General features: G+C 40.9%; 2 protein-coding genes and 1 long non-coding RNA gene across 3 annotated transcripts; 2 read left to right on the top strand and 1 right to left on the bottom strand.

Moving 5' to 3' along the window:
- The first annotated feature begins 3,708 nt into the window (after nucleotides 1–3,708).
- LOC145433054 (uncharacterized) lies at nucleotides 3,709–4,250 on the top strand. The gene is made up of 2 exons (XR_013913039.1): nucleotides 3,709–3,745; nucleotides 4,085–4,250. It is a non-coding gene; the product is annotated as an uncharacterized LOC145433054 (long non-coding RNA).
- LOC145433053 (FHF complex subunit HOOK interacting protein 2A-like) lies at nucleotides 4,123–14,695 on the bottom strand. Its single transcript, XM_080309958.1, has 14 exons — nucleotides 14,412–14,695; nucleotides 13,438–13,551; nucleotides 12,569–12,705; nucleotides 12,353–12,506; nucleotides 11,415–11,755; nucleotides 11,020–11,203; nucleotides 9,606–9,803; nucleotides 9,181–9,355; nucleotides 8,845–8,973; nucleotides 7,883–7,997; nucleotides 7,694–7,821; nucleotides 7,435–7,622; nucleotides 6,261–6,378; nucleotides 4,123–4,516 (listed from the first exon to the last, which is right to left on the bottom strand). Exons 1-14 carry the CDS (start codon nucleotides 14,547–14,549, stop codon nucleotides 4,371–4,373), a joined length of 2,265 nt encoding a protein of 754 aa, XP_080166084.1. The 5' UTR covers nucleotides 14,550–14,695; the 3' UTR covers nucleotides 4,123–4,370.
- A 3,361-nt stretch (nucleotides 14,696–18,056) lies between these two features.
- Nucleotides 18,057–21,781, top strand: LOC145433052 (activating transcription factor 7-interacting protein 1-like). Its single transcript, XM_080309957.1, has one exon. The coding sequence runs from the start codon at nucleotides 18,677–18,679 to the stop codon at nucleotides 19,817–19,819; it is 1,143 nt and encodes a 380-aa protein (XP_080166083.1). The 5' UTR covers nucleotides 18,057–18,676; the 3' UTR covers nucleotides 19,820–21,781.
- The last annotated feature ends 2,102 nt before the right edge of the window (nucleotides 21,782–23,883 follow it).

Here is a 23,883-nt window from a genome sequence, read left to right as displayed (position 1 = left end):
AATTCGAGAATCCTAATTGCAAAAGGATATAAATCACTACTAAAGGAGTCAAACCAGCATTTGTGGCATCCATTTATGGCTGAAATGATGGGCTTTATTGTCAAATTACAGGACATCTCAGGAAAGCCAATTGTTGAATATGGCGGGAAAACAGGATTCCTTGGATTTTTGGTTTGCATAAACAGCACTTGTCGCCTTTTTATTGACTTAGTGTCAGTGGTTACAAAAATGGTCAGTTTTTGTGCTTTAAATAAAGCAGACTTCAACAGTAATACTCCTTTTCCGCAATTCACTGCTGCATGTAAACAGACGTGGTCAAAGTAGTCAAGAAAGCTACTCAAGTGGAAGTAGAAGTAGCGAGGAAAAAATCTACTCGAGTACGAGTAGAAGTACCTCTTCTATGAGCAACCTAAAACTAATTGAAGTAGAAGTAGAATTGACCGACTTGAAATCTACTCAAGTAAGTAAGTAGTTTTAAAAACAATCTCAAATTCGTTCACATGGACTGTCCAAAGCTGCAAATTGAGCTATGCGGAAGGTGCAGAGAGCTTGATTCGTATTGATGCATCCCAGGAGGTATCAATTTTCGACAGATTAAGCATTCTTCCGCATCATGGAATGCAAATTATAGTAGTGATATGAAAATGCGATACTAACTCTTTGTTTACTAGATGACCCCATTTTAAAGAATATCATGGCATGGCGCCCTACCCCATATTATAAGGCCCCAAGTTTAGGCGAAGAGCAATACGGAAAAGTTGTATAGGATGCGGTTTCAACACTTTGCGCGATTGGTACACGTTAATAACAGATATAGTAGATCGGAGAATTTGTATTTATTTAGTGTGTAGCTTTATTTTCGGAAAATAGAGGCATTACTACACTTGCTTTTATGCTTCAACATGTATGTTCTGCAGACAAAAGAACTGGGAGTTACGGAGTTTTGTATTGTGACGCAACCATGCCGTCCGAGCGGCTCAGGAGCAAGTGCTCACGAGAGTGAGAGTTTGAATGCTCAATCGGTTGCGCAACATTGGCCAATATGCTTGCGGTTTGCGCTGCTCTCAGTTGCTCCCAGACGGCATGGTTGTGTCACCATACCAAACTCCGTTACAATGCAACATTTGAGGCTGATTTTGGGGGGTTCCAGGGCCACGAGCAGAATGAAATATGTATTTTCGCAATCAGTACCGTGGTAGCTTTCGATTGATACCCGTTTTATTAAATTTCGCGCTCAGCAAGCCGGTCACTGTAGGACACTATGAGGTTACCGTGTGTAAATTGATCAGAGAGAAGCAGACATGGCCGCGCCTGTATGGCAATGCTTTTCTCAAATCCACATTGTCATCGTCATTCTCGGCGAGAAATGGCTTTGAAATGACATTGCTGTGGTTAAAATACATTCAATAAATATGATTTATTCCTTGTATATGTGGAAAAATGTGAGAATAATGTATCGATTCAGCAATCCGGCCCGCCAAGTACTTAATTTTCCTATATCCGACCCGCCGTCTGGAAAGTTGCCAGTCCCTGGTGTTGGAGATTGAACTACTTCTAATTGACAAACTGAAAATAGCGAAAAGTAAGTAAGTAGATGACAAAATATATTACTAAGTGGAAGTACAGAAAATCAGATCTACTTGAGTAATTACCAGAACTAGAGGAAAACTACTTGAGTACTTCCAAAGTAGAAGTACTTTGTTACCGACCACCTCTGCATGTAAATGGCTACCGGTATTGATGAAGTTGAGAATCGTCTATTAGCGCCACAATGTTCAACCATGTTCTGCCTATTGCAAAGAAATAGCTTGTCAACGACTTGTAGCATGGGCTAAATTTGGCGGTGTGTTATGCAATTTCGTCCTGACTTCTCATGTTCTACCATAGCAGCTTTGTCAGTATTGATTCGGTCGCATGCCACGTCATTTTCGGCCCTTGCCATTTGATATCTTCCATTACTAGTCATTCAGTCTGCACTGATTACTAGTTGGAGAGTGCGGTAATTAGCATGGTGACCAAAATAAAGACTGATCTAATGAGGAAATGTAGTTCTATATGTACATGTGCAATTTAGGGCTGGGCGCAATGATTCGAGTACTCGAAGCTGAATTGAGTATTAAAGGGGCACTGCACTCTAAGAATGATGTGGTTTCAAATGGAAGGGCAAAACGAAAGAAAATTTTTGGCCGCAGCCGTTTTCTTCAGAACGGAGCTGTAATGTATTGAAATTTCCACACATGCATCACGCAGAGATCGAACTTTATATAGTTGTCAGCCGATGTTATGAAGGAAATAGGATACACTAGGCCCGATTTTGACATGAATCTCCTGACTGGACATCTTGCGTTAAACCCATTATCTAAACCACCTTGGTGTGTATGACATAATAATTTCCTTCATGACATCGGCCGACAACTATATAAAGTTCGATCGCTACGTGACTGCTGGAGCATGATGCATCTGTATCGAAATTATACGCTTCTCACCCTGCAAGATAATTTATCAACGAAAATTGTAGCTACATTGTAGTTTCGTTGCTATTTCCCACTCTGGAAGACTTCAACCTTGAATACTCTATCGTACCATGCGAAGCATAGTAAAAAGCTACGACCGTTCCTGTGCCGAACACAGTGCCGAAGTCGATCCCACAACATTGTCACGAAGTGCAACGAAATCGGTATGGTCGAAGAATCTTTGATGTGATGTAGATTTGCACTTGGACATCTTACATTCTGTTTGACGTCATAATGAGTGATACTCGATTATTGAACAGTGTTGGGATCAAGTCACTACCTTCGAGTCACGAGTCATTTCGAGTCATTGCACATTTTGACTCGAGTCAAGTCAAGTCAATCGATTTTGGAAGGTGACTCGAGTCAAGTCAAGTCATTCGATTTTTAGAGTTGACTCGAGTCAAGTCGAGTCAAGTCAAGTCAAGTCACGAGTCAAGTCACAATTCAAGTCAAGTTGGCTTTTCGAAGTATGAGGCATGATTATGTCATTGCCTTTTGCTGGCTGTCTGAAATACAGATTCAGTAGGTCATTGATTCTGAACCAATGAACGAATATAGAGTTAAATATACACGCAAGAAGACGCTGTATCACTCACATGTACGTAGAACTGCTAAACTACGTAAGTAATTGCATAGCCTCAGTTTATAGTTACCAGCCAAAATAGAGAATAGAGAAACGAATTGATAAGATGCACTATACATTCGAGCCTGCGCCAATGGTTGATGACTATATAAACTATATTTGAAGTCAATTTCAATAAATCAAGAGGTTTGGTTAGGTAAGAACAGAAAACAGAAATATACATTTTACTATTAAATTTCTTTACTATACTAGTTTACGAGATCGTAAGCTATAAGCTTCGATCACTTCGTTTGCGGTCAATTTATTTGGGAAAGAACAATGAAGGCACAGTGAAACGCACGATCATTGAATGATTAGTCGCTCTCACGGGTTACACGAGCGTTTCGCGAGCAATCCGACCATATGCAAGATACAATGATTTTATCGACACCGATTACTTGATGACTTGAAATTGACTCGTGAATGTTGCTCCGAGTCACAAGTCAATCCACATTTTGGATACGCCGAGTCAAGTCAAGTCAAGTCATTTTAGCAAAGTGACTCGAGTCAAGTCAAGTCATACAAAAAATGTGACTCGAGTCAAGTCATGACTCGAGTCATCCCAACACTGTTATTGAATCACTAGGGTACTCAAATGTTCCCAGCCCTAGTCCACCGACAAGATAGCGTAATGGTTAAGCGTCCTGCTTCTTGATCGGTAGGTCGTGGGTTCGATTCCCGGCCGGGGTCAGACCAAAGACCTGATTAGTAACACTGGTATCCATGGCTTCCCTGCTTGGCGCTCATGCATTACTGGGATAGCGTGGAGGGGTGGTGCATGACTTAGAAAGCTGTAAAGGCTATATCTGCACTTCCTTGTCCAGCGGCATATGCACATCATGTACTCATGGTATGCATATGCGCAGATCGCGTGTATGTGTATCATGAGTCGGTGTATATGCCGCAAAAACATCAAGGACAAAAATAAACTGCGTCCTTTCCTTTCCAGTCTCAGGATTCCACATACAAGAATGTGTCACACTCTCATAGTTTTAATATATTTTATTCTCCGTACTTGAGCACATAATTCAATGCAAATCCATTGCACGCTTCGTTCGCTGTTCAAAACACATGAATACGGCATTCGTTGAAATGAATAAAAACTACTGTATGCACATTTTCTTACATCGCAATAAAAGCACTCTAGGTCGTTACCTTACATAGCAGTACACTATATAGTTAGAATTCTTAATATCAGATAAGGATCAGGAAAAGATTGCGTCAGATGCACACAGTCACGGGTTGGTGGATGCAGTTGTAGCGTGGTGCTTCACGAATATGATTGCGGCCAGCTCCTTACAAAATTCCTCCAGAACGATGGCGCCTTCAAGCAAGTGGGAGAGTTCGTTTCCGACGTTCATGGCTTGACTCGAATGGGAACCTGGATGCCACGAAGATTTATGTATTAATGTGGACAGGAATTGTACAACTAGAAAATCTTCAGCTACTACTTCCAATTAGATTAGAATTTCAGTTACAGTCTTTTACAGATTACATTTAGAATGACCGAATTCACAAAATCTTGGAAATTGAATTAATTCAGTTCGTTCTCAGAGACGAGAATGGCAAACAACTAAACCGAGCTTGGCCAGTTTCACGCTAAAAGTTATTCTGTGGCATTTTCAGGAGAACCAGAAATGAGATTAGAATCAAAATTGGAGCTCAGAAAAGTAATTTAGCAAAGTAGTTTCAAAATTCACATTTGTTCGGCTTTTAACAGTGAATTGACAGTGGCTACATTCGAAGCTGCAAGATGTGTCTGATGCACAATTACTAGTGACACTTGCAAATTTAGGTGCAATATCCAAAAACATCGCGACACAGGGGTTATTTCACTCATAATAGCGAGGCTAGCTTATCACAACTACTTTCATCTAATGCACTAGGTGCAATTTTTCAAATTTCATTCCCGAATCCGCCAACAGAAGAAGTTCATGCACCCTCTAACTTTAGTACATTGAGCTTAATAGTGATCTCTTCGCCTGTGGTGTCATATTTGGTGATACCGTTGCTGATATACAATGCTTCCTCCAATTCTCTATTAGTGCTGACGAGTGTCAGCCGAAAATATTCGGGTTCATTTCAATGAGTAGGCTATTCTATTAAATTGTATATTGGAACCCAATTCCGAGAACATGTCTCGACCGGAGGCTATTTCGCACAGTAGGAGTAAAACTAGACCAGGGGTGTCAAACTCAAATTGCGTCGCGGGCCGGATTCAAGCCTTCAAATCGCTCGCGGGCCGGATCAGTCAACTGATTGCAAAATGTTACCTCGTTATCTATCTTTTCACTTGAATACCTTTAAAGCATATATAGATAATACTACACAGATCATAGGGTTTTTGAAGTAGCAAGTCACAACCCCTTTATTCGCCAAAATAGTCCATAGTAGAATAGAGTTGAAAACCGCTAAAACAGTGGCGTTATAAGTTGTCATATTCTATGCTCCCTTTGATTTAGTAGTAATCTGGCATTAGCCAGACATATTCGTTGTTGTGAGGAATATAAGATATTTAATTAGAAACGCAGACGTTGGAATTTGGTTTATTATTATTAGACCCCGAATTCGGTGTCTCTATTGGGCCGAAAGTGGCATAGCAGTGCGACCATAGATATTTCAATTACATATCAGTGAAACTAATATATTTTCCATGTGAACAGCATTTAACGGTTCCGCATTGGCGTTTTCGCTTCTATGAATAACTACTTTCTGGTCTCTATTTGTATAAAACTTTGAACTTATAGTGTGGACTTATTTCCTTTTCACCGACTTGTTACTAGGGGTAACTACTAACTAGAGTGAAACCGCAGCGCCGTAGTCGGGTGGTCATAATGGGGCTTACGAACATGGAAGTATTTCCTGCAAAATGTCCTAATATTTGTTACAAATGTGCTGGAAAATATAAGAATTTTTCAGTCTACTCAAAATTGCTTTGCGGGCCGGACCGCCGGATGCGGCCCGCGGGCCGTATGTTTGACACCTCTGAACTAGACTAAACGCATATCCGCTTGGGTTAAGCCATACCTAGTGCAGAAAAATACCTCCTCGAGTACCTCAGGCGGACACACACTAATTCTTAATGCCCGTCTTCTTTTTACGGCCACCATCATAGATCTCCTTACCTAGCGATCCCTTAGCGGGCGACGCGTTGCTCCCGACCAAAGACTTCCTCGTCAAAACGAGCTTGTGCTTGAAGTTCGGCACTCTCGCGAATCTCGCCATCATCTCGGTCGTGAGTTGCTATCGGAAAAACGACCAGATGATTATACGGTTTACTTGGGGATAGTTAGAAGAGTGATTTTTGTAGTTTTACTGCACATGCGGGCTGTCCTATAATATTTTTCTCCCAATTTCACTTGCAAAGTGATTTAACACTTAGGTTGCCTAAATAAAATGCTGCACGCCAACTTTGGCTCGATTCCAACTACGGCTGGATTATCCGGATAACGGTTAACCAGTTAACCGCAGGTTTTTTTTATTATCCGATATCCGGATATAAATCTTCCGGTTAACCGGATAAAATAGTATCGTTAATAATGTGTTTTAAACTTTTAGGAAGCTTCAATAAGTCGTATTATGAGTGTTTCGCGCGGCCAATTAGCGAGAAGCGTGTCGCCAATTAGTGGGATACGTCAATGCACTGTGTAACGCGACGCAATCTCCCGCTGAGAAAATCGCCAAATTAGGTCGTTGATTGACGCGAACTCGGCTATCGTTGCTGGCCTGATTTTTCGAGTCTTCAACTATAGAAATTAAACATGGAACGGCAACGACCGATTTTGCAACTTCGTTCTGCTTCGCCGAGGCTGGAGTGGAGAATTGTTTTGCGTAAGCGACTGTAGGATTTTTGGCAATCCAAATGCTATCTTTCCGAGCACAGAAATTATTGAATCTGGTCTTATCGAAAGCTACTGTTGCACCGATTCCTAAAATATAAATTAAAATAATGATGAGGCACTGATCCATCTACAATCTGTCCTCCAAGTCTGAAATATCGGCATTGTCCGAACAATCGGAGAGTCGCAACGGGTCAATGTTATGGCCATTGTGTTGCGGTTACCCGAAGCCGCAAGTTACCCAAAAAGCCGAAAAGATTTGAGTTTGTTTCAATATGAATATATTATAATTCAATTGTATATTGAAGTTCTTTACCCAGAAGTCTCTTCTACTGGTCGAATTGAGCCTAATTTAGCGTGTAACAATATTTTTGGCAATCAAACAATTTAATCACGATGCATGTCAAATTTGAAATGAACAGCTCGAACAACTACTCAATATAGTGGCGGTAATGCGCACCTGAATCGTGCCGTAAAGAGTTTTGATGTTTGGTCGCGTCGGCGTGAGAGGGTCCACAAAATATTCATGTAGCAGCGAGTGAGGGGTAAGGCACAGTCGCGACGCAATCGATGTGGCGACGAGGTTCACCTCGTAGGGCTGATCCAAGAGTCGAGATATCTTATTCAACAGCATACGCATGAAAGGTCCTGCGACGGAAAATGAACAGTTGATGAGCGTTGCTAGTATACGAAGCCGGCCCTAGTTATCAGAGCGTTACCTTCGTTAAAGTTGGCGACAGCCTTACATCTCTCCGGACTCTCAAATTCCTTCGGCCAGCCGAAACGTCCGCACACAAACTGCACGTCCCGGTACATCCGATGTGCCTCCCTCAGATAGCTGTCATGCCTGCGATATCAGTAGATGTATCACCCTCGCGAGCACACAAGCAAACAGTCAGCACGCCTACCCTGAATCATCATCAAACGTTTGCGACGATTTGGCCGCCTCCGGCAAAACATTCAAATAGCAGTTCACAGCTTGTTGCACGTGTAGTCTTGGATTGTATTTCGCGACGTTCATGGCTGGCGGTAAGATTTCAAGTTGTTAAGTCCGTAAGTGCGAATAATTTGTATAGGGGCACTCCGCTCTAAATGTTGCGGTCTCAAATCACTAGTCAGCCCTTAAGATAACCAGACCATAATCTGACATATCAACCTCACCTACAAGACACATGAAGCATTCATTTTGTTCGCTTCCTTTCAAGTTATCCTTTCTATTATCCAGTGCGCATGCCTCTTATTTACATGCTGTAGGCCAATGTGCGTGTCTGATCAAAACACTACTCCAAGCAGTTTCGAACACCTTCTTCCTTTTCTTTTCATTACATCGCAGTCTTGTGGAGTATTGATTTGATACAATTTTCAATAAAATGATAAAGATGAAAGGCAATAGCATACAATTGAATAATATATATTTATACTGAAATAGACCCGAATATTTTCGGCTCAACACTTGTCATGGGTAATCGTCAGCAACTCGTAGAGAATTGAGAAGAACTTTGCACTTCAACAATCGTATCACCATACCATAACATGTTTCGGGTTCATTTCAATACCAATACATTACTTCAAGAGACTCTCGGAGGTACAGAACTTCAATATACAATTGAAAAACATTCGTATTGAAATGGACCCGAATATTTTCGCTCAATGTACTTCAACTTGAGCCATCTGCTCGCCTTTATTAGAATTTTCATGCCTGCGATGTCAGATTTTGTGACGTGATTGTTGATATGCAATGTTCTTTCCGATTCTCTATTAGCTTCCGATTATTACCCCTGATAAGTGTTGGCCGAAAACATAACATATTATTCAATCGTATATTCAAGTTGGAAAGTGTGAAAAATGTTCACTTCCATCAACGGCTCACCTTGTCTGGACTCTGTCTCTTGGACGCCGGCCTCTCTGTTGGCTTCCGCGACATCGGACGGGGGCACGTCCAGCCCGGGCTCGAGGTCCCACTCTAGTTCCGCGGGCTCCGATTGGATTACAATATTACCTGTGGGTATTTGTCTCAGAGTCAAACCAAAACTGAAACTGTTTGAACCATATCTAGACAGCTTCGTTTGGAATTTAGCATCATAGATTTGTATCCAGAATTCTCGTACGGCTGTTGAGCCAAGTCTATTCATTTCGACGTTAGAATGTAGACGTAGTATAGCTAAATGCACTTGTAACGATCCTGCGCTGTTCGGTGTTCACTTACCGGGGTTTTCCATATGATACCCTCTGTCGCACAAATACTTCAATATCAAAGCCTCGATGGCCATCGGGTCGTTTTTACGCAGTACCGTCTCAAACAATTGCAATGACATGATCGAAATCTCGTCCGACAGATGATCGCATCTTTCCAGAAGACGCAGCAACAGCGAAGGCGAGTTCTGATGTGAAAACAGACAGAGATGAGAATAGATTTGAATAGAATTCTCTACTAGTTGCATATACTATATGAGTATACTATTCAATTGTATATTAAAATTCTCTCTTGTTGCTGACAATTGCCCCTGACGAGTGTCCGACGAGAATGCGAAAATATTTGGTTTTACTTCAATATATATATTTTATTCAACTGTATATTGAAGTTCTGTATCTTCCAGAGTTTTTTCAAGAATTGTAAGTAGGTATCGTCACCTGATCCTTAGGTTCGGCGAGTAGAAAATTCAGCATCTCGTGCAGGAGGTCCTTGCACTCGACGGAATAGAAAAGTTTGGCAAAAATAGACGTGGAGGTAAGAATCGTCCGTTCGTTGGTGGCGCACAGCATCGGGCCGAGCGTCTGCTCGAAAAACTCTTCCCGAATCGAACGGGAAATGTATTCGCGACACTCTCTCTGTAAGGATGCAGGAAAAAATATTAGCGTGAGATTCTAGACGAAGAGTGTAACCAAGTCAAGGTTCTGGGCCACAAGTCAATTCGACTTTTACAGTTTTAATTCGAGTCAAGTCCGAGTCCAAGTCACAGTGTTCAGTTTCGAGTTCACGACACTTCTTTGAAACTCTTGGGTGATATCGAAGTCCTCGGATTCATAATATACTCATTTTATCGCTCTGCGCGTGTGAAACAGAGAAAAGACAGTTTTTGGGCCTATTTATGGGTTCTGAAATACGAAACTTGAATAAGTAATATCTCCAATATCTGACAACTAGGGCAAGTTTTTGCAACTTATTTTTACAGCTTCCGGCAGCTTCCTAAATACTCGTAAGATATGTAGAATTCTGTTTTAAGCCCGTTGAAGGAATCTTATAGTGCAACTTTTGTCCATTTTTTTCATGCAACTTTTTGCCAATTTTTGCAACCTTTTCGATTTTTCATGAAAAGTATTTTCGATTTTGGTGAAATACACGGCCAAATTCGACTGTAACACCGTAAATCAGCACCAAAATAACGCTTTTACGGGTATTTTGGGAGCTGAGCCGGAAAATTGCCCTTTTTTTAGTCAACCGAGCAAAATGCAACTTTCTCAGGTTTTTAGTGCAACAAAAACTTGCCCTACTGATAACTGAGCAGATGTGACCATGTCCAGGAAACCAATCATGGCATTGCTGATGAGTATGGTAATGTCGACATCGTCATTGGGCTGGTACGTCACGAAGAAATTATTTGATTTGTCTCAAATCAACTCATAAACAAGAAATCACGCCGCAAATCGCGAGCGATAGCATTATCTCAACTTCAACTTACATTCGAAAATACTTCTCAGGATTTGCTGTAAACAAGCGTAGGTGGCTAGTTAATTGGTATCTAAACATATTTACTTTTCGTGTCGAATGGAATTAAAAGCTGTAACCGAGAGAGGCTGCTTGGAAAATGACAAAATGCAGGTATGTTTGTTTACAACTAGTATAAACAAGAACAGCTATGTCCACGTTAATAGATTTTTAAGTAACTTTTTTGTGAGTGTGCAAGCGTTTTATAATTTTTCTAATGTGCCACACGCAGAAAAAGTTTGGGAACCCCTGCCCTAGACACACTCCAGACATGATACCAGGTGTGATACCCACAACACAAAATCATAATCCACAGCGCCTTTTACTGAAGCCACCTACCGATCCGCCTTCCGCGGCCAAACGATCACAATAGTCGAACCAGGATAAAAAAGACACGAGGGCACGCTTCCCTTTGAATTTATGCCCGTCGTGCAGTCCGGAATCGAGCCCCCATTTGGCTTCTACGCTCTCCACATCGACGGGGTCCATATCCTCGGGCAGCGCCGTGAAAAGTGATGATAATCTGCTCGGATAACAGAGCTGGTCAAAGTAATCGTGCCGCAATGCAAAAAAAGAGGTCATTTGGGTGTCCTAGGAGAACATTTACTGTTATTGAAAAGAAAACGGGACAGATCCTAAAAGAGGACATATGGTATACCTAGGACCCTAGATGACGTAGATCAACGTAACATAGCCAAAACCGGCCTAAAAACCGCACCAACCAAGCCGCCTACCTCAAATTAAGCAGGTAACACAGTGCCGTATCCTGCACCAAAGCCCGTGCTGCGTCCTTATGCTGCAGAGAAACCAGCAGCATCAACCCTTCGCACGCCTTCACCGCCACCCTGCCGTCCTCGGACTTGGACAGGTTCAACAAGGAGTCCACCAGGTCGTAGCCTTCTCGTTTTCTCGCGTACGAGTGGAGGTTTCCTTGAGAGTCGTTTGAAGCGCCTGGGTTGCTAACGGTTTTTGCTCCTCCTTTCGAAGTTTTGGTGTCTGCGGCAGTGTTGGTGTCGTACCTGGGAGGCTTTGGCGATGACGAGCTTCCGGAAGGGTATTGCATCTCTTTTTGTGTCTGAAATTGAACGACAGACCCATGACCGGCAATACAGGTTGTAACCAAGTCACAAGGTTCCGAGTCACAAGTCAATTTGACTTTTATAGTTTAGACTCGAGTCATTTTTACTTCACGACCGAGCCAAAGTCAGGGAGCAACGGGTCGAGTCCGAGTCACAGTGTTAAGACTCGAGTCCGAATCCAAGCCATATTGCTTACTGTTCAGTATTGAGTTCAAGTTAGGTTCGACTCGCTCAAACCGTGAAACTATTGGGCGATCCCTGACGAGTGTCAGCCAAAAATCTTTGGGTTCATTTCATTATGGATATATGAAGAGCTTCTTGGAGGTAAAGAACTTCAATATACAATTGAGTTAGTATATTCACAATGAAATGAACCCGAATATTTTCGGCTGACACTCGCCAGGGGCAATCGTGTCACAAAATATGACGTCACAACTCACAAGCATGAAATATTGAATAAGAATATAGTATAGTATTCACTTGTATAAGGATTTTATCATTAGAATCACGGCGCAGAACTGAATTAGAGGGTGTTACGTGAACCGTGGCACGTTATGAGCTGCAATTAACTGGGAGAGCACATTGGTAAGTACCTTTGGGTTCTGTTCTTTGCTCCGCAGGAACAAATGCGCCAGGTGAGGCTCCTGTTTCAGTCGCGCGCATACCGTGCAAAGAAACGCGATCTCTTCTGGTTCCGTTGGAGCTGCCGCCACTTCTCCGCAGACCCGGACCAGTTTCGATACAGGCCTACAACAGCAATAGGCTACTTTGATGGCATGCTTTTTGGCTATGAACCATAAATTCCCTACCTGTGGACATTGACGTGAGGAAGCAGGGGCTGGTGGATTCTGCCCAGTAGACTTGTGAAGAATCGTAGCACCTGGGTCTTCATGCCGGGCGGGCAATCGGCACGGCCCAGGGTATGCACTGTTTCCAGTAATTTATGCTGGAATAGAAATTACAGTTAAACACTGCCTCTACCTTGGAGTACTTCATTAATGTGTTGTTGTTTAGGGCTATTAATTACTGAATATGTGAATTCTTGTTGTGTACCGTTACTATCAGACTTGAGAAACTATATAGTTCAAGCAGGCCTATTCTAATTAGACTAATCGAGGGAGAAATTTAGGTAGTCTTATTCTGATCAAATTTGTGAAATGTTGCAATTCTCTCATTTTAAATCGAAACTAATCCTCCTGAAAATGCTGCAGGAGAACTGCACAGTAACAAGCGGGCCAAGCTAGGTGTATAGATAGGCTATTTTCCATTTTCATGCTTATGAGAATTACGGTACCTTTCATTTGATATGAATCGAGCTTGAAATTTGCTGTATTTCTTACTAATTCGGAATTGGATAGATTTCAAAGTTTTTGCAAATTCAGTATCCCTAATTCTAATCGAATTTTTAGAGAAACTGTGTAGCTATAATTCTAATTATAATATACTACTACTGTCACTGTTACTGATGAAATACAGCCGAAAAGCTCTTTGTGAATGAATCAACAATACAAAGTTTTTGTTTCGTAGAATGAAAGAAACTGCTGAAATGACGATAAAAATACAATAATAAATTTATAATCCTAGATACTATGCAAGAACGTGTGACTCTTTTGACTCTTATGTAATTTCAAATCGCGATGCAACAAAACAACACAGTAAGAATCGAGACCTTACAAACCTGCAATAAATATTCCATACAAGGTCCCGTATTCCCAGATTCTCTTTCTTGCTCCTCTTCGACCAAAAATACCAGCATTTGGTTTAAATGCGATGGGATATTGGTCGAACTGACCTGTGAGAAGGAAAGGCTGGAAATCAAACGTCAAAGCTGAGATGCCAAACACAATTCACTTGATTTCGACATTAATCCTGCTACATAACTCACAGGGACAGTGTTACACGAATCAAGTTATATTGACTCTGAACATGGACAGAGCATGTCAGCAAGATTAGGCTAGGAAGGAAATTTCTAATTACGAGAATTTTCATGTACAAGCACAATGTTCCTTTATTAACAGCTTCAGGGCAACAATGTCAAGGAACGGATGTAATTTAAGTATTATTATGATCAGATTTTATCTTATAATCATTGGATGAAAATTCATTGATTTTACGAGCATAACTACAAATTCAGAAATATGTGAACACATATACATATACATTGCTGTATGTAGTTCTGGAAACCAGACTTGGACAACTAGAAAATTTCCAGCTTTTCCAAATTAGATTAGAATTAGAGCTACACGGCTTTTTCCAAGTTTGATTAGAATTACAATTCGAGCTACACAGCTTTTTCCAAATTTGATTAGAATTGCCGAATTCTCAAAAAACTTGGAAATAGAATGAAATTGCGAATGAGAAATAAATACGGCAGAAATAGAAGTTCAGTTCATATCAAATCACAGCGCATTCCCATAACCACCAGAATGGTTAACGTCTGTACACCAAGGGGTGACCAAGACGCGTCTGATTTGTGATTTTGAAAGAATGCGAAGTAAAGCATTTTGAAATGCTGAAATTGATTTCAGTTTCAAATTATTATTGTTGTTGTTTCAAACTGGCATTATATTATTTTCGTACGCCTGAAGGGTACGAGCCCTAATTATTGAGAAAAGTTGCAACACAAGAATAAAGTTACATTCAAATACTTACAGGACACTTATCATCCGTGTTGTCAACATAAAAGTTCGTAATACATTTCCAATGATACAAAAAATCATCTTTAGGAGTCGATTCCGGGGCAAGTGCGTCGACTGCTTGTTGCAGAATATTGCCAATCTTACTGAACATTATAATCCAATCGACCGCAGCACAACAGATCTTTACCCGGTCCAGGTATGGAACAGAATATTGCACGTAGAGATAATCTAGAGGCGCAGCCGCTCAACTTAGAAGTCTACGCCGGAACATATCTTATATATATGTACGAGCTGAAATGTAGAAAGAAATTGGAAGACGAATAAATGTCATTGCCTCATCCCAGCGGACAAGGATCACCAGTTTGTTTGAAATCAATATGATTTCAGGCAACATAAATAACAAGATATAGAAACAAAGTCATGAGGATGGTATAAAGGCATGATGATGGTATCTGCCCCCAGGCTGCTCAGCCCCCTCATTAGTACGACTGTGTGAGCATTGGGATATAGAATTATCAAAGTATCCAATTGAATAATATATTCATATTGAAATATACCCTGACACACAACAGATTAGCGGCAGCAGCTATACGGCGAATTGAAAAGAAGATTGTATATCTAAGTGGTTGAGCATGCAAATTATAATTTTTCATTGTATTTCATGAAAATGAAGTAATTCAAAATAATTAGAAGTCAACAGGACTAAAATACGATGAATGAAACTGTTCTTCTTTTTATGAGGCAGACAAAGCACCAATTTATGTGCAACATGCTTTATAGTCAGGGACTCCGCCAAAAGCTAAAACATCGTTATTGACATACAGTCAGACATCACGGTCCTCATCCTAACACCAAAAACATCAAGACTATGCTGTCCCGAAGACCGTGCGTCCTTGGTGATATCGATGTCATATTCAGCAGTATAGGCCTACTATACTTTCGGAACAGAAGCTATCGACTAAGATAGGTTTTCTAATGTCACGATGATGTTGACAGTTCTAAAATTATCTACTCATGGATAGTTGATTAGTCCATTGTGTGACTTCCTATCATTACATTATATCATGTTATGATCATTTTGCATTGAAAACGATAATAATATGTAACAAACATACGTGATTTCAGTTCTGTACCTCCAAGAGTATCTTCAACACATTAGTGAATGCAATAATTTCAATATAGAATTTCGCAACTATTTCCAATACTACCGTATCTTCATCATTCATTACTACTGTTCGGAATTTGGATTTTATGTGCTATGAGTCCAGCTGAGATATTTTGTAATTTTATTACCACTACAACATAATTGCCGCAAAATCACTTCTGTCGAACTTATATTGTTGTATAAGTATACTATTTTCAATCGAAGAAACTCGTGGAGGTACAGAACTGCAGTAGACAATTGAACAATATAATCATATTGCAATAAACTCGGATATTTCCGATTGACAGTAGTCAGGCTCTCAGGCTCAGGGGTAATCGTTAGTGACTAGAAGAGAATTGAAAGGAACACTACACACTGGCAGAATTATGGCAGTTGACACCTTTAGGCCTACTCTTTGAAATAACGCATGTTCTACTGATGGTATATTAACCAGTTTTGAAACAATGTGCGGGTGGCGGTGTGTGTATTTCAGTGCCGTATTTACAACATGCCGAAGGCTACTTTGCATTTGCTACTTCATCTCACGTGAGATCAATGATATCATCGTACCGAGTGACAGTCTTCTTCATTTTCGGAGGATTTGGAAAGTATTCCCTTTTCACAGGGTTTACTTCACTTACGTCAGGCTTGGTCGCTTTGATTCCGTTTTGTTTACTAACAAGCGACGGTAAGCCGGGTACGTCATCCGTCTGCATCATTGCATCGGCAGTTTTCACTTTTGTTTTCAAGTTTTTAATAGACTCCTCTTGCCTGTTCAGCACCATACCCATACGTTTAACGCGATGCTGCATTTCCACGGCAAATTCGTGCCAATTTCGGCAGTTTTCTTCCATGTCTTTGTGTTTGGCGATCAGTTTCTGGCACATAGCGTCTTTGAATGTATGCTGTTCGATTGCCTTCATTTGATAAGTTACTCCTTTTTCGATTAATTGTTTAATGTAATCGATGTCAGTGCGTGGTCTCTTGTTTGTCATGTCGATCGGGCTCAGAGAGCGTTTATTTGACATGATGAAAATCCTTTTATAACAGTGTATGTAAACTAGTGTGTGACGTAATATTGTCTGGAAAATATGATCATTATGGTTAAGCAAATGGGCGGAGTCATTGACCTGTATCTATGCACAGCTAGGGCTGTTCAAAAAAAAATACTTCAGATTTCACTGGCCATCAGTGATAAAATTGTGTGAGGTTGGCTAAAACAACGCTGCACACCAAATTTGGCTGATTTCCAACCAGTAGAAGCGAGGTTCTTACTATGTTATAGAATTTATTATATAGAAAATAAAATATCAAATTTTTCTGTCTACCCCATAAAATTGTTACTTTGTTAGGCTGTCACTCTGTCAGTAGAGATGATGCACACCAAATTCGGCTCAATTCCAACCACTAGAAGCGAAGTTATTGCAGCAGAAAAATTTGTAATTCCATTATTTTATAATAATGAAAGAAAAGGTATAAGGAAGGTCGGAAGATGTCGAATGGAGTATAATATAGTCTTCTTGGTCACAGTATTCCAGGAAAAGTTTCTCCACTCCATGACACGCTTTGATCCAACTAACCTTTGTTCTGTAATCGATCTGTTTAAATCTAACGTCTTGTAAAGCCTTGAACGATCTTCAGGGCCCACTCTGAGCGATATTTCGACCAGGTGGAAAAACTCAATATGCATCGCACCAAAGTCACTCAACTATGAGTTGAGTGACTTTGCATCGCACAAGTGGAGCTGCACCGGATTACAGATCCAGTCGTGCATGACGTACACTTCATAACATCTTTGTGAAGTTGAGCCACGCCGCTATACTAATCCACTAATCACCTCAATACTGGATTAGAAAAGCTCGCGACTGTCTAAAACTATTTAAGTAAATCTACCTGAAAATCAGTAAATCCAAATCCACTAAAATAAAATTTCCAATACAAATCCTTTGTTCTGCAAGGATTGCCGGTGTCGTAGGTTGCTTTTGGGGCAGCGCTGCATGTTGCTAATGGGCAATTGCGCAGCATAGGTAGGCGAGGCAGGGGCGTCGGGGCCTTGGCGTAGCGTATAGACAAGAAGTCAACAGGTTAAGTCTCATGAATTGCATATATGAAAGTCTGGTAGCGTTCGTGATCTTCGCGAGATACTGGGTTCTAGCCTATTAGCAGGCTATATTATTATGTAATTCGTGTATATGTGCGCGGTTTGTTCACGAATACCTTTTTCCCGGATTTCGGGGATTCACTGATTATATTTTTATAGGTTGTCTAAAGATGCGCTGCACACCAAATTCGGTTCGTTTCAAGTTTCCCAGATGGGTGTCTGATCTGAAAGACTACTCCAAGTCAATTCAGCACCGTTCATCTTTCATTGTATCGCAGTCTTGTGATGTTTTGAAATGATGAAATTTTATGAATAAACTTGAACTTCCAACTGAACTGGTAGTTGCGCATGTGCACTGTGCAGTTCTACATGCAATGGAGTTTGAAAATTTTGAATTTATTTAAAAAAAAAAGTTTAGATTTTTTTAAAGTTTACTGTCAACCCCACATTTTGGATTTGGAAATATAGTCTATTCAATATTTATTATAGATCTATACCCACCGTAAATAGCCTACTATGATTTCAAATCACAAATTTTCAGCACCGAGAACTAGTCAAATCTGGAATTAGTCAAATTTGTTGTTCATCGCTTTTTCAGACAACCAACAATTTCATGGGGTACCGTAGCCGGTAAAATTAGAAAAAATTCTATATATATTTTTATTAAATAAATTGAAAACTTTTTTCTTATATAGCAATGCTTCTATAGGTTGGAATTGAGCCACAATTGGTGTGCAGCGTATTTTTAGCTACCGGTAACCTAACAATTTTATCCTGCAGCCAGTAAAATTTGAAAAATAATCAGCCCTATTGACTAGTATAATTATGTGTCTGAAGTTTTTGTTATTTTGTATTTTTTTGTGATGAAATGATGAATTTTTTTTCACTTTCTGTCTCTCTTTGTGACTGTCCCTGTATGTGTAACTCTTCACATTACCATGATCATCATCAGATTCAAATAAGAGTTTGACATATTTTCCAGACATTAGTTCACACACTAGGCTAAGTACACTGTTATAAAATAATTTTCATCATGTCAAATAAACGCTCGTTGAGCCCAATGAGCATGAAAAACATCGACAAGAGGCCACGTACAGACCTGGATTACCTGAAACAATTAATCGAAGAAGGAGTAAGTTTTCAAATGAAATCAATCGAACAGCGTACGTTCAAAGACAATCTGTGCCAGAAACTCATCGCTAAACACGAGAAAGTGGATGAAAACTGCCAAAATTGGCACGATTTCGCCGTGGAAATGCAGCAACGCGTTAAGCGCATGGCCATGGTACTGAACAGGCAGCAGGAATCGATTAAAAACTTGAAGTTGAAAAAACAAGTGCAAACTGCCGATGCCATGACGCAGACGGATGATGTACCCGGCTTGCCGCCACTTTTAATTAAACAAGAAAACGGAATCAAAGCTCCCAAGCCTGGCGTATGTGAACCGAAGCCTGTGAAAAAGGAATACCTTCCAAATCAGCCTAAAATGAAGAAGATCACTCAGCCTGATGATATCATTGACCTCACGGAAGATGATAGCGACCAGATTACCCCCAGCTCGAAGCGGACCAGCCTTCCGCATGATGTAAAGGCTGATATACGCACACCAACAAATTGTGTCAAAACTAGCGATACTTTCAGTAGAACACGAAGTATTTCAAAAAGTAAATGCAATAATTCAGCTGGTGCATCACAGGCAACAGCTGGGCCAGTGAAAAATGAAGTGAAAACACCTTCAAGAAAGCCGTCACAATCAAGCTCGGCTGTCAAACGCGAGGAACAAGTCCCTCCGTACCCGCCCTTGCCTTACCCACCATTACCACCTAAAAATCTGCCTGCAAATATTCTACCGGCCCCATTTAAACCGGAGTTGAAGATTCGGAAGAGCAATGATGGCATTGAGTTGTCGTGGGACCATAGCAACACATCAATGTATGCAAAAATGGATTATTACGAGCTGTATGTTTACCAGCACGATTCCAACGCGACCACTAATTCAATTCGATGGAGGAAGATCAAGAGTGATCCTATAAAGGCTATGACGTTACCAATGGCGTGTACTTTGAGCCAATTCTCGTCCAAGTTCAAGTACTATTTTGCTGTCCGTGGCAGAGACGTATACGGGCGGTATGGAGTTTTCAGCACGCCTTGCTGCAGCAGTGCTATAGATAAATGACAAGACTATAATTGCACATTGCGAATGTCAATATCGTGCATTGAAACGCGTAGTCCGGTTGCGAATCTGATACCATCGATATACTTTGCCGTATTAGCGGCGGGTTTGATCGGGGGTGGTATGACATCCCATATTCTTCTTGTGGTTCGGAGATAGAATCGTGTTTGCATGTTACTTTGCTACTCATCATGATGCTCACAGTAGTAGCGAAATCTGTTTTAGTTTGTGTATTGCGCTGGTTCTCAGCCATTTTGACCTTGGCGCTCTCTATGGAAGGAAAAAATCACTTGAGGCCCCCTAGCGCTTCGAATGCCATTAGTACAAGATTTGGGGAGCTAATGACAGAGAAAATAGGTCATCAGCATAAGTCATCACTGTTCAGTGATGACAGCAACAGTGTTCACCCCCGGATTCTGGTAGTGGTAGGAAAAAAATATGAAAAAAATGGTCATAACTCTCAGCTAAACCTCAGTATCACGACATCATTGCCTGTGGCCTTTGTTAGTCAAAAGCTTCCCAATGTTGCTCAGAATCTTTATGCCCGTAATTTTTATGTCGTCAGCAACTCTCACCGTCCGATAGGCATCCCGGTTGAGAACCGCTGGTGCCTTGACTGACATCTGTGCTCGTCTTTGTATTTTATTTCTGAAGTGAGTATTAGTTTTCGAGCATTTGAGTATCGCTCGTGATGACGTCACGGCAGTATGAATATGTGGAAATTTCAAACATGTATGTTTTTGCTACCGCAAGGATTAATGAATATTTGTTATTTTTTCGGCCACACCAATTCCAATGCACTTTAAGACAGTGTTGTGGATTGATCACTACTTCACAGATATATCATTTCCACTTACATGTGTAATAGCTTTGTGCCGCATGTTTTTATGCTGCAATACGACCAATCGAGGTTTACAGCGTTGAACAGTGCAAAATAGGATCTAAACTACAGTTGCCATTGATAAATTACCTCTTAGTGGCAAGGAGCGTATAATTTCAATACTCTAAAAGATCATCACTTACTACTCAAATCGTTAGAATTAATACTAGATTCAGATTCGAGTACTCGAATCATTGCGTCCAGTTCTAGTTATAGGCCAAGAAGCATCTGTGAAACGCTTGAGCGTGGTGCTGGCATAATACTGTGCCAAGTGCATTGTAGTAACCATGTACAATTCCAACTGTGGTACCCCGATGAGGTGGCTTTGACTTTAGGAACCGGAATCATTGAAGGCTGGAGTTCTTCTATTTAAATAATGGAAATATTTTAGTACAAAGCCTCATTGGATGAACACTGGGATAGGTTACCCGCCCAAGTACCAGAAATTGAATGTAAAAATTGTCAGACTGTTATATTTCACTGTTGTTCATTGTTTTTGCAGTATTCTTTGTGTGTGATGAGCTGTGTCCTGTGCCGTCAGCAGTATCAAAACTGAAACGGCCTACACGAAATCTTCATCAGGATTGACGAGACAATATTTTTTGATACGCTTCTATTTTTGAATAATGTTTCCATTTTGGTCTATCGTTTGATATTGCGCTGTCGTCGTACTTTCCTTAACTCGGAGGTGGTCATTGGTCGGTGACGAGGTACTTTAAATTTTTTGGAGTACTCGGTAGGTTTTGCACTGCTTTCTCCGTTGGTTATCATTTTTGAGTACTTTCACTTGTCCTCAAACAGTTTGTAGGCTCAACTACTTTTAAAACCTTTTGTCAGGGCTTTAGTGGCTTGAGTCATGACTCTACTCTGGCCGCGATTTTTTGATGACTCGACTTGATTTTGAGTCATTTTCTCAAAATGCGGAAAATGAATCGACTCGACTTGAGTCAATCTGTGTATTGACTCGACTTGTGCTCGAGTCATTGCGCATGACTCGGACCAAGTCATATGACTCGAGGCTGGGATTGCCAAGACCGACATTTCATTGTAATTTCGAAGAATAGTAAAATTACCAGTCGACACTATTGGTATTTCCTCTATTAGTACTGGTACTCGTAAATGCGACCAGAAGCTGTTGAAAGTGAGCAAAATGAGTATATTATGAATACGAAGTATTCGATATCACTAAGCAGCGTAGTACAGAGTGGGTTGCACAAGACTTAAACTCGAACCTGAACAGTCAACACATGACTTCTTGAATTTGGTTTGAGATCGAGATGCATTGGAAATTGCTACTTCTGGTAATTTTCAAGGCTTTACTTTTACTTCTACCTAGCATCAACGCTGTGTACTTCGGCCACCTCTGTCGAAATGTAGCACGTTTAAATTGCACGTGTGACACGCGGTATCCCAATCGTGCTTTGAATGAAAGCTGTTGCACGAGATTGTCAACTCCGTGCTTCATGTTAGTGACTGGATATTAAAATTTGATAGTTTTCCATTTACTGTCGCATATGTAATTGTATTGAGGTGGCTGTCTATATAGGATAGGTCATGGAGGAATAGATATAGGGAACTGGACGTACGCAAGTGCGGTGTTGAATCTAACAATGCATGCCGGAGAACAGAGTCACGAAAATATGTTCTTTGATAAATTCATTAAAATATGTCTTCAGGTATCTTGAGTGTTTGTGGTGTATGTCGACGACTATGGTCATTTACATCAGGCCGATATCCTTTATTTTTGATTCCGTATCTGCCGACTTGTAGCACGGCCCACTTCTAGGCTCTTCTGTAAGACACCGCTTACGCGGATGAGATGGCGAGGAGGAGCCTATATAAACCTCTACATTTAGGTAGGAATTCCGGAGTCGACCTCGGAAAGACAACCCATTGGCGTTGCAGCTGTGGCTCGTATCACTAGTCCACTACGATATCTCACCTTGAGGGTTATTGCACGGTAGGGTCGTTAAAAAAGCTGTTAGAAGTGAAGGCACGGGAGGAGTTTGAAAATTTTGAAAGTAGTATAACACAGTTTTAAAAAAATTGAATTTTACATGAAATTGTTTAGTTGCTTACAAAAACAATGCAAAACTAATTCGACGCAATTCCAACCCGTAGAAACGAAGTTATTCGAGTCTTCCATTAATAATTTTGGGATCCTGGACCTTCTCATCCATCAGTTGGAATCGAGGTAAATTGGATGTGCACTGTGCAGCGTTTTTAGGCAACCTAGCAATTTAATCAATGAATCCCTGGAATCTGAAACAATTGTTATTTTTAAACTACCCTGCTGCACAGGCTCGTTGCGTTATAGTTAAATTTGACCAGTGATATCTAGATATCCCTTAATTTGGTTATGGATAGTAGCTGCGGAACGTTATTACGTTAGTTGGCGCTCTTGGTATGCGTTCAGTTCAGAGTCAGACTAGGAACAAGTCATTTGGGACGATAATCCGCGGATCGTATATATCCATCCGCTCAAGAGACACACCAGTACAATGCGACATACAAGACACAGTGCGTTATAATGAACAGATAGGAATGCGCCGAAACGGCCAGTTTACGGTCTATCATTCCGGCATCCACGTCTGCCTAGCGCCCGATGTGACATCGTTCGATCATGATCTTTTATCGTCCGCCATTATTTACAGATCACACTAGGTCTTTTTGTCCTTCATCGGGTCTTTCTCTGGGCTTCTTTGCTGCCTGGACACAGGGAAAGAGAAGCCCAAATGAACCTCCGACGCGTCGGCTACCGGCGAGAAGGAGAACATGTTCGCATGCGTAGTTAACTTGGAGGTGATTTCTTGCGCAACTAGAGCCATAGGCTGCATAGTAAAGTAATGTAGGCCTATCCTGTTTTTCAAAGCAGGCCAACTTGTGCATGACGCAAGTCTTCTCGTATTCAGAGTTCTATTTTTTACCAGTGACGTGGTGGTAGAGCGTCTAGCTTCTCGGCTGGAGTCCACGGGCAGAGGTGATCAAAGTAGCCATCGTTACTCAAAGTAGTAGAATTAAACGTCGCAAATTTTTATCAAAGTGGAAGTAACAATTTCCAAGTAAGGAGGATATTCAAAGCCTGTCAAAAAAATTGGAAACTTGAGTAGAAATGAAAGCGGAGGTGATCAAAGTAGTCACGAAAGCTACTCAAGTAGAAGTAGCGACGCACAAATATACGCAAATA

Source organism: Botryllus schlosseri, chromosome 2 (assembly GCF_051294905.1).
Source record: "Botryllus schlosseri isolate E-star chromosome 2, Bs_hap1, whole genome shotgun sequence".
NCBI classification, from domain to species: Eukaryota; Metazoa; Chordata; class Ascidiacea; order Stolidobranchia; family Styelidae; genus Botryllus; species Botryllus schlosseri.
Note: the sequence above shows the minus strand (reverse complement) of the source record. Positions and strands in the feature narration are given on the sequence as shown.

Excerpts from the sequence above, each read along its gene's own strand:
- LOC145433053 (XM_080309958.1), bottom strand. The coding sequence starts at position 14,549 with ATGTTCAGTAAGATTGGCAATATTCTGCAACAAGCAGTCGACGCACTT. Across the intron at positions 12,507-12,568 it reads CCTCACGTCAATGTCCACAG|GCCTGTATCGAAACTGGTCC; the intron begins GTAGGGAATTTA and ends TTGCTGTTGTAG. Across the intron at positions 4,517-6,260 it reads GCCCGCTAAGGGATCGCTAG|GTTCCCATTCGAGTCAAGCC; the intron begins GTAAGGAGATCT and ends CGTGGCATCCAG.
- LOC145433052 (XM_080309957.1), top strand. The coding sequence starts at position 18,677 with ATGTCAAATAAACGCTCGTTGAGCCCAATGAGCATGAAAAACATCGAC.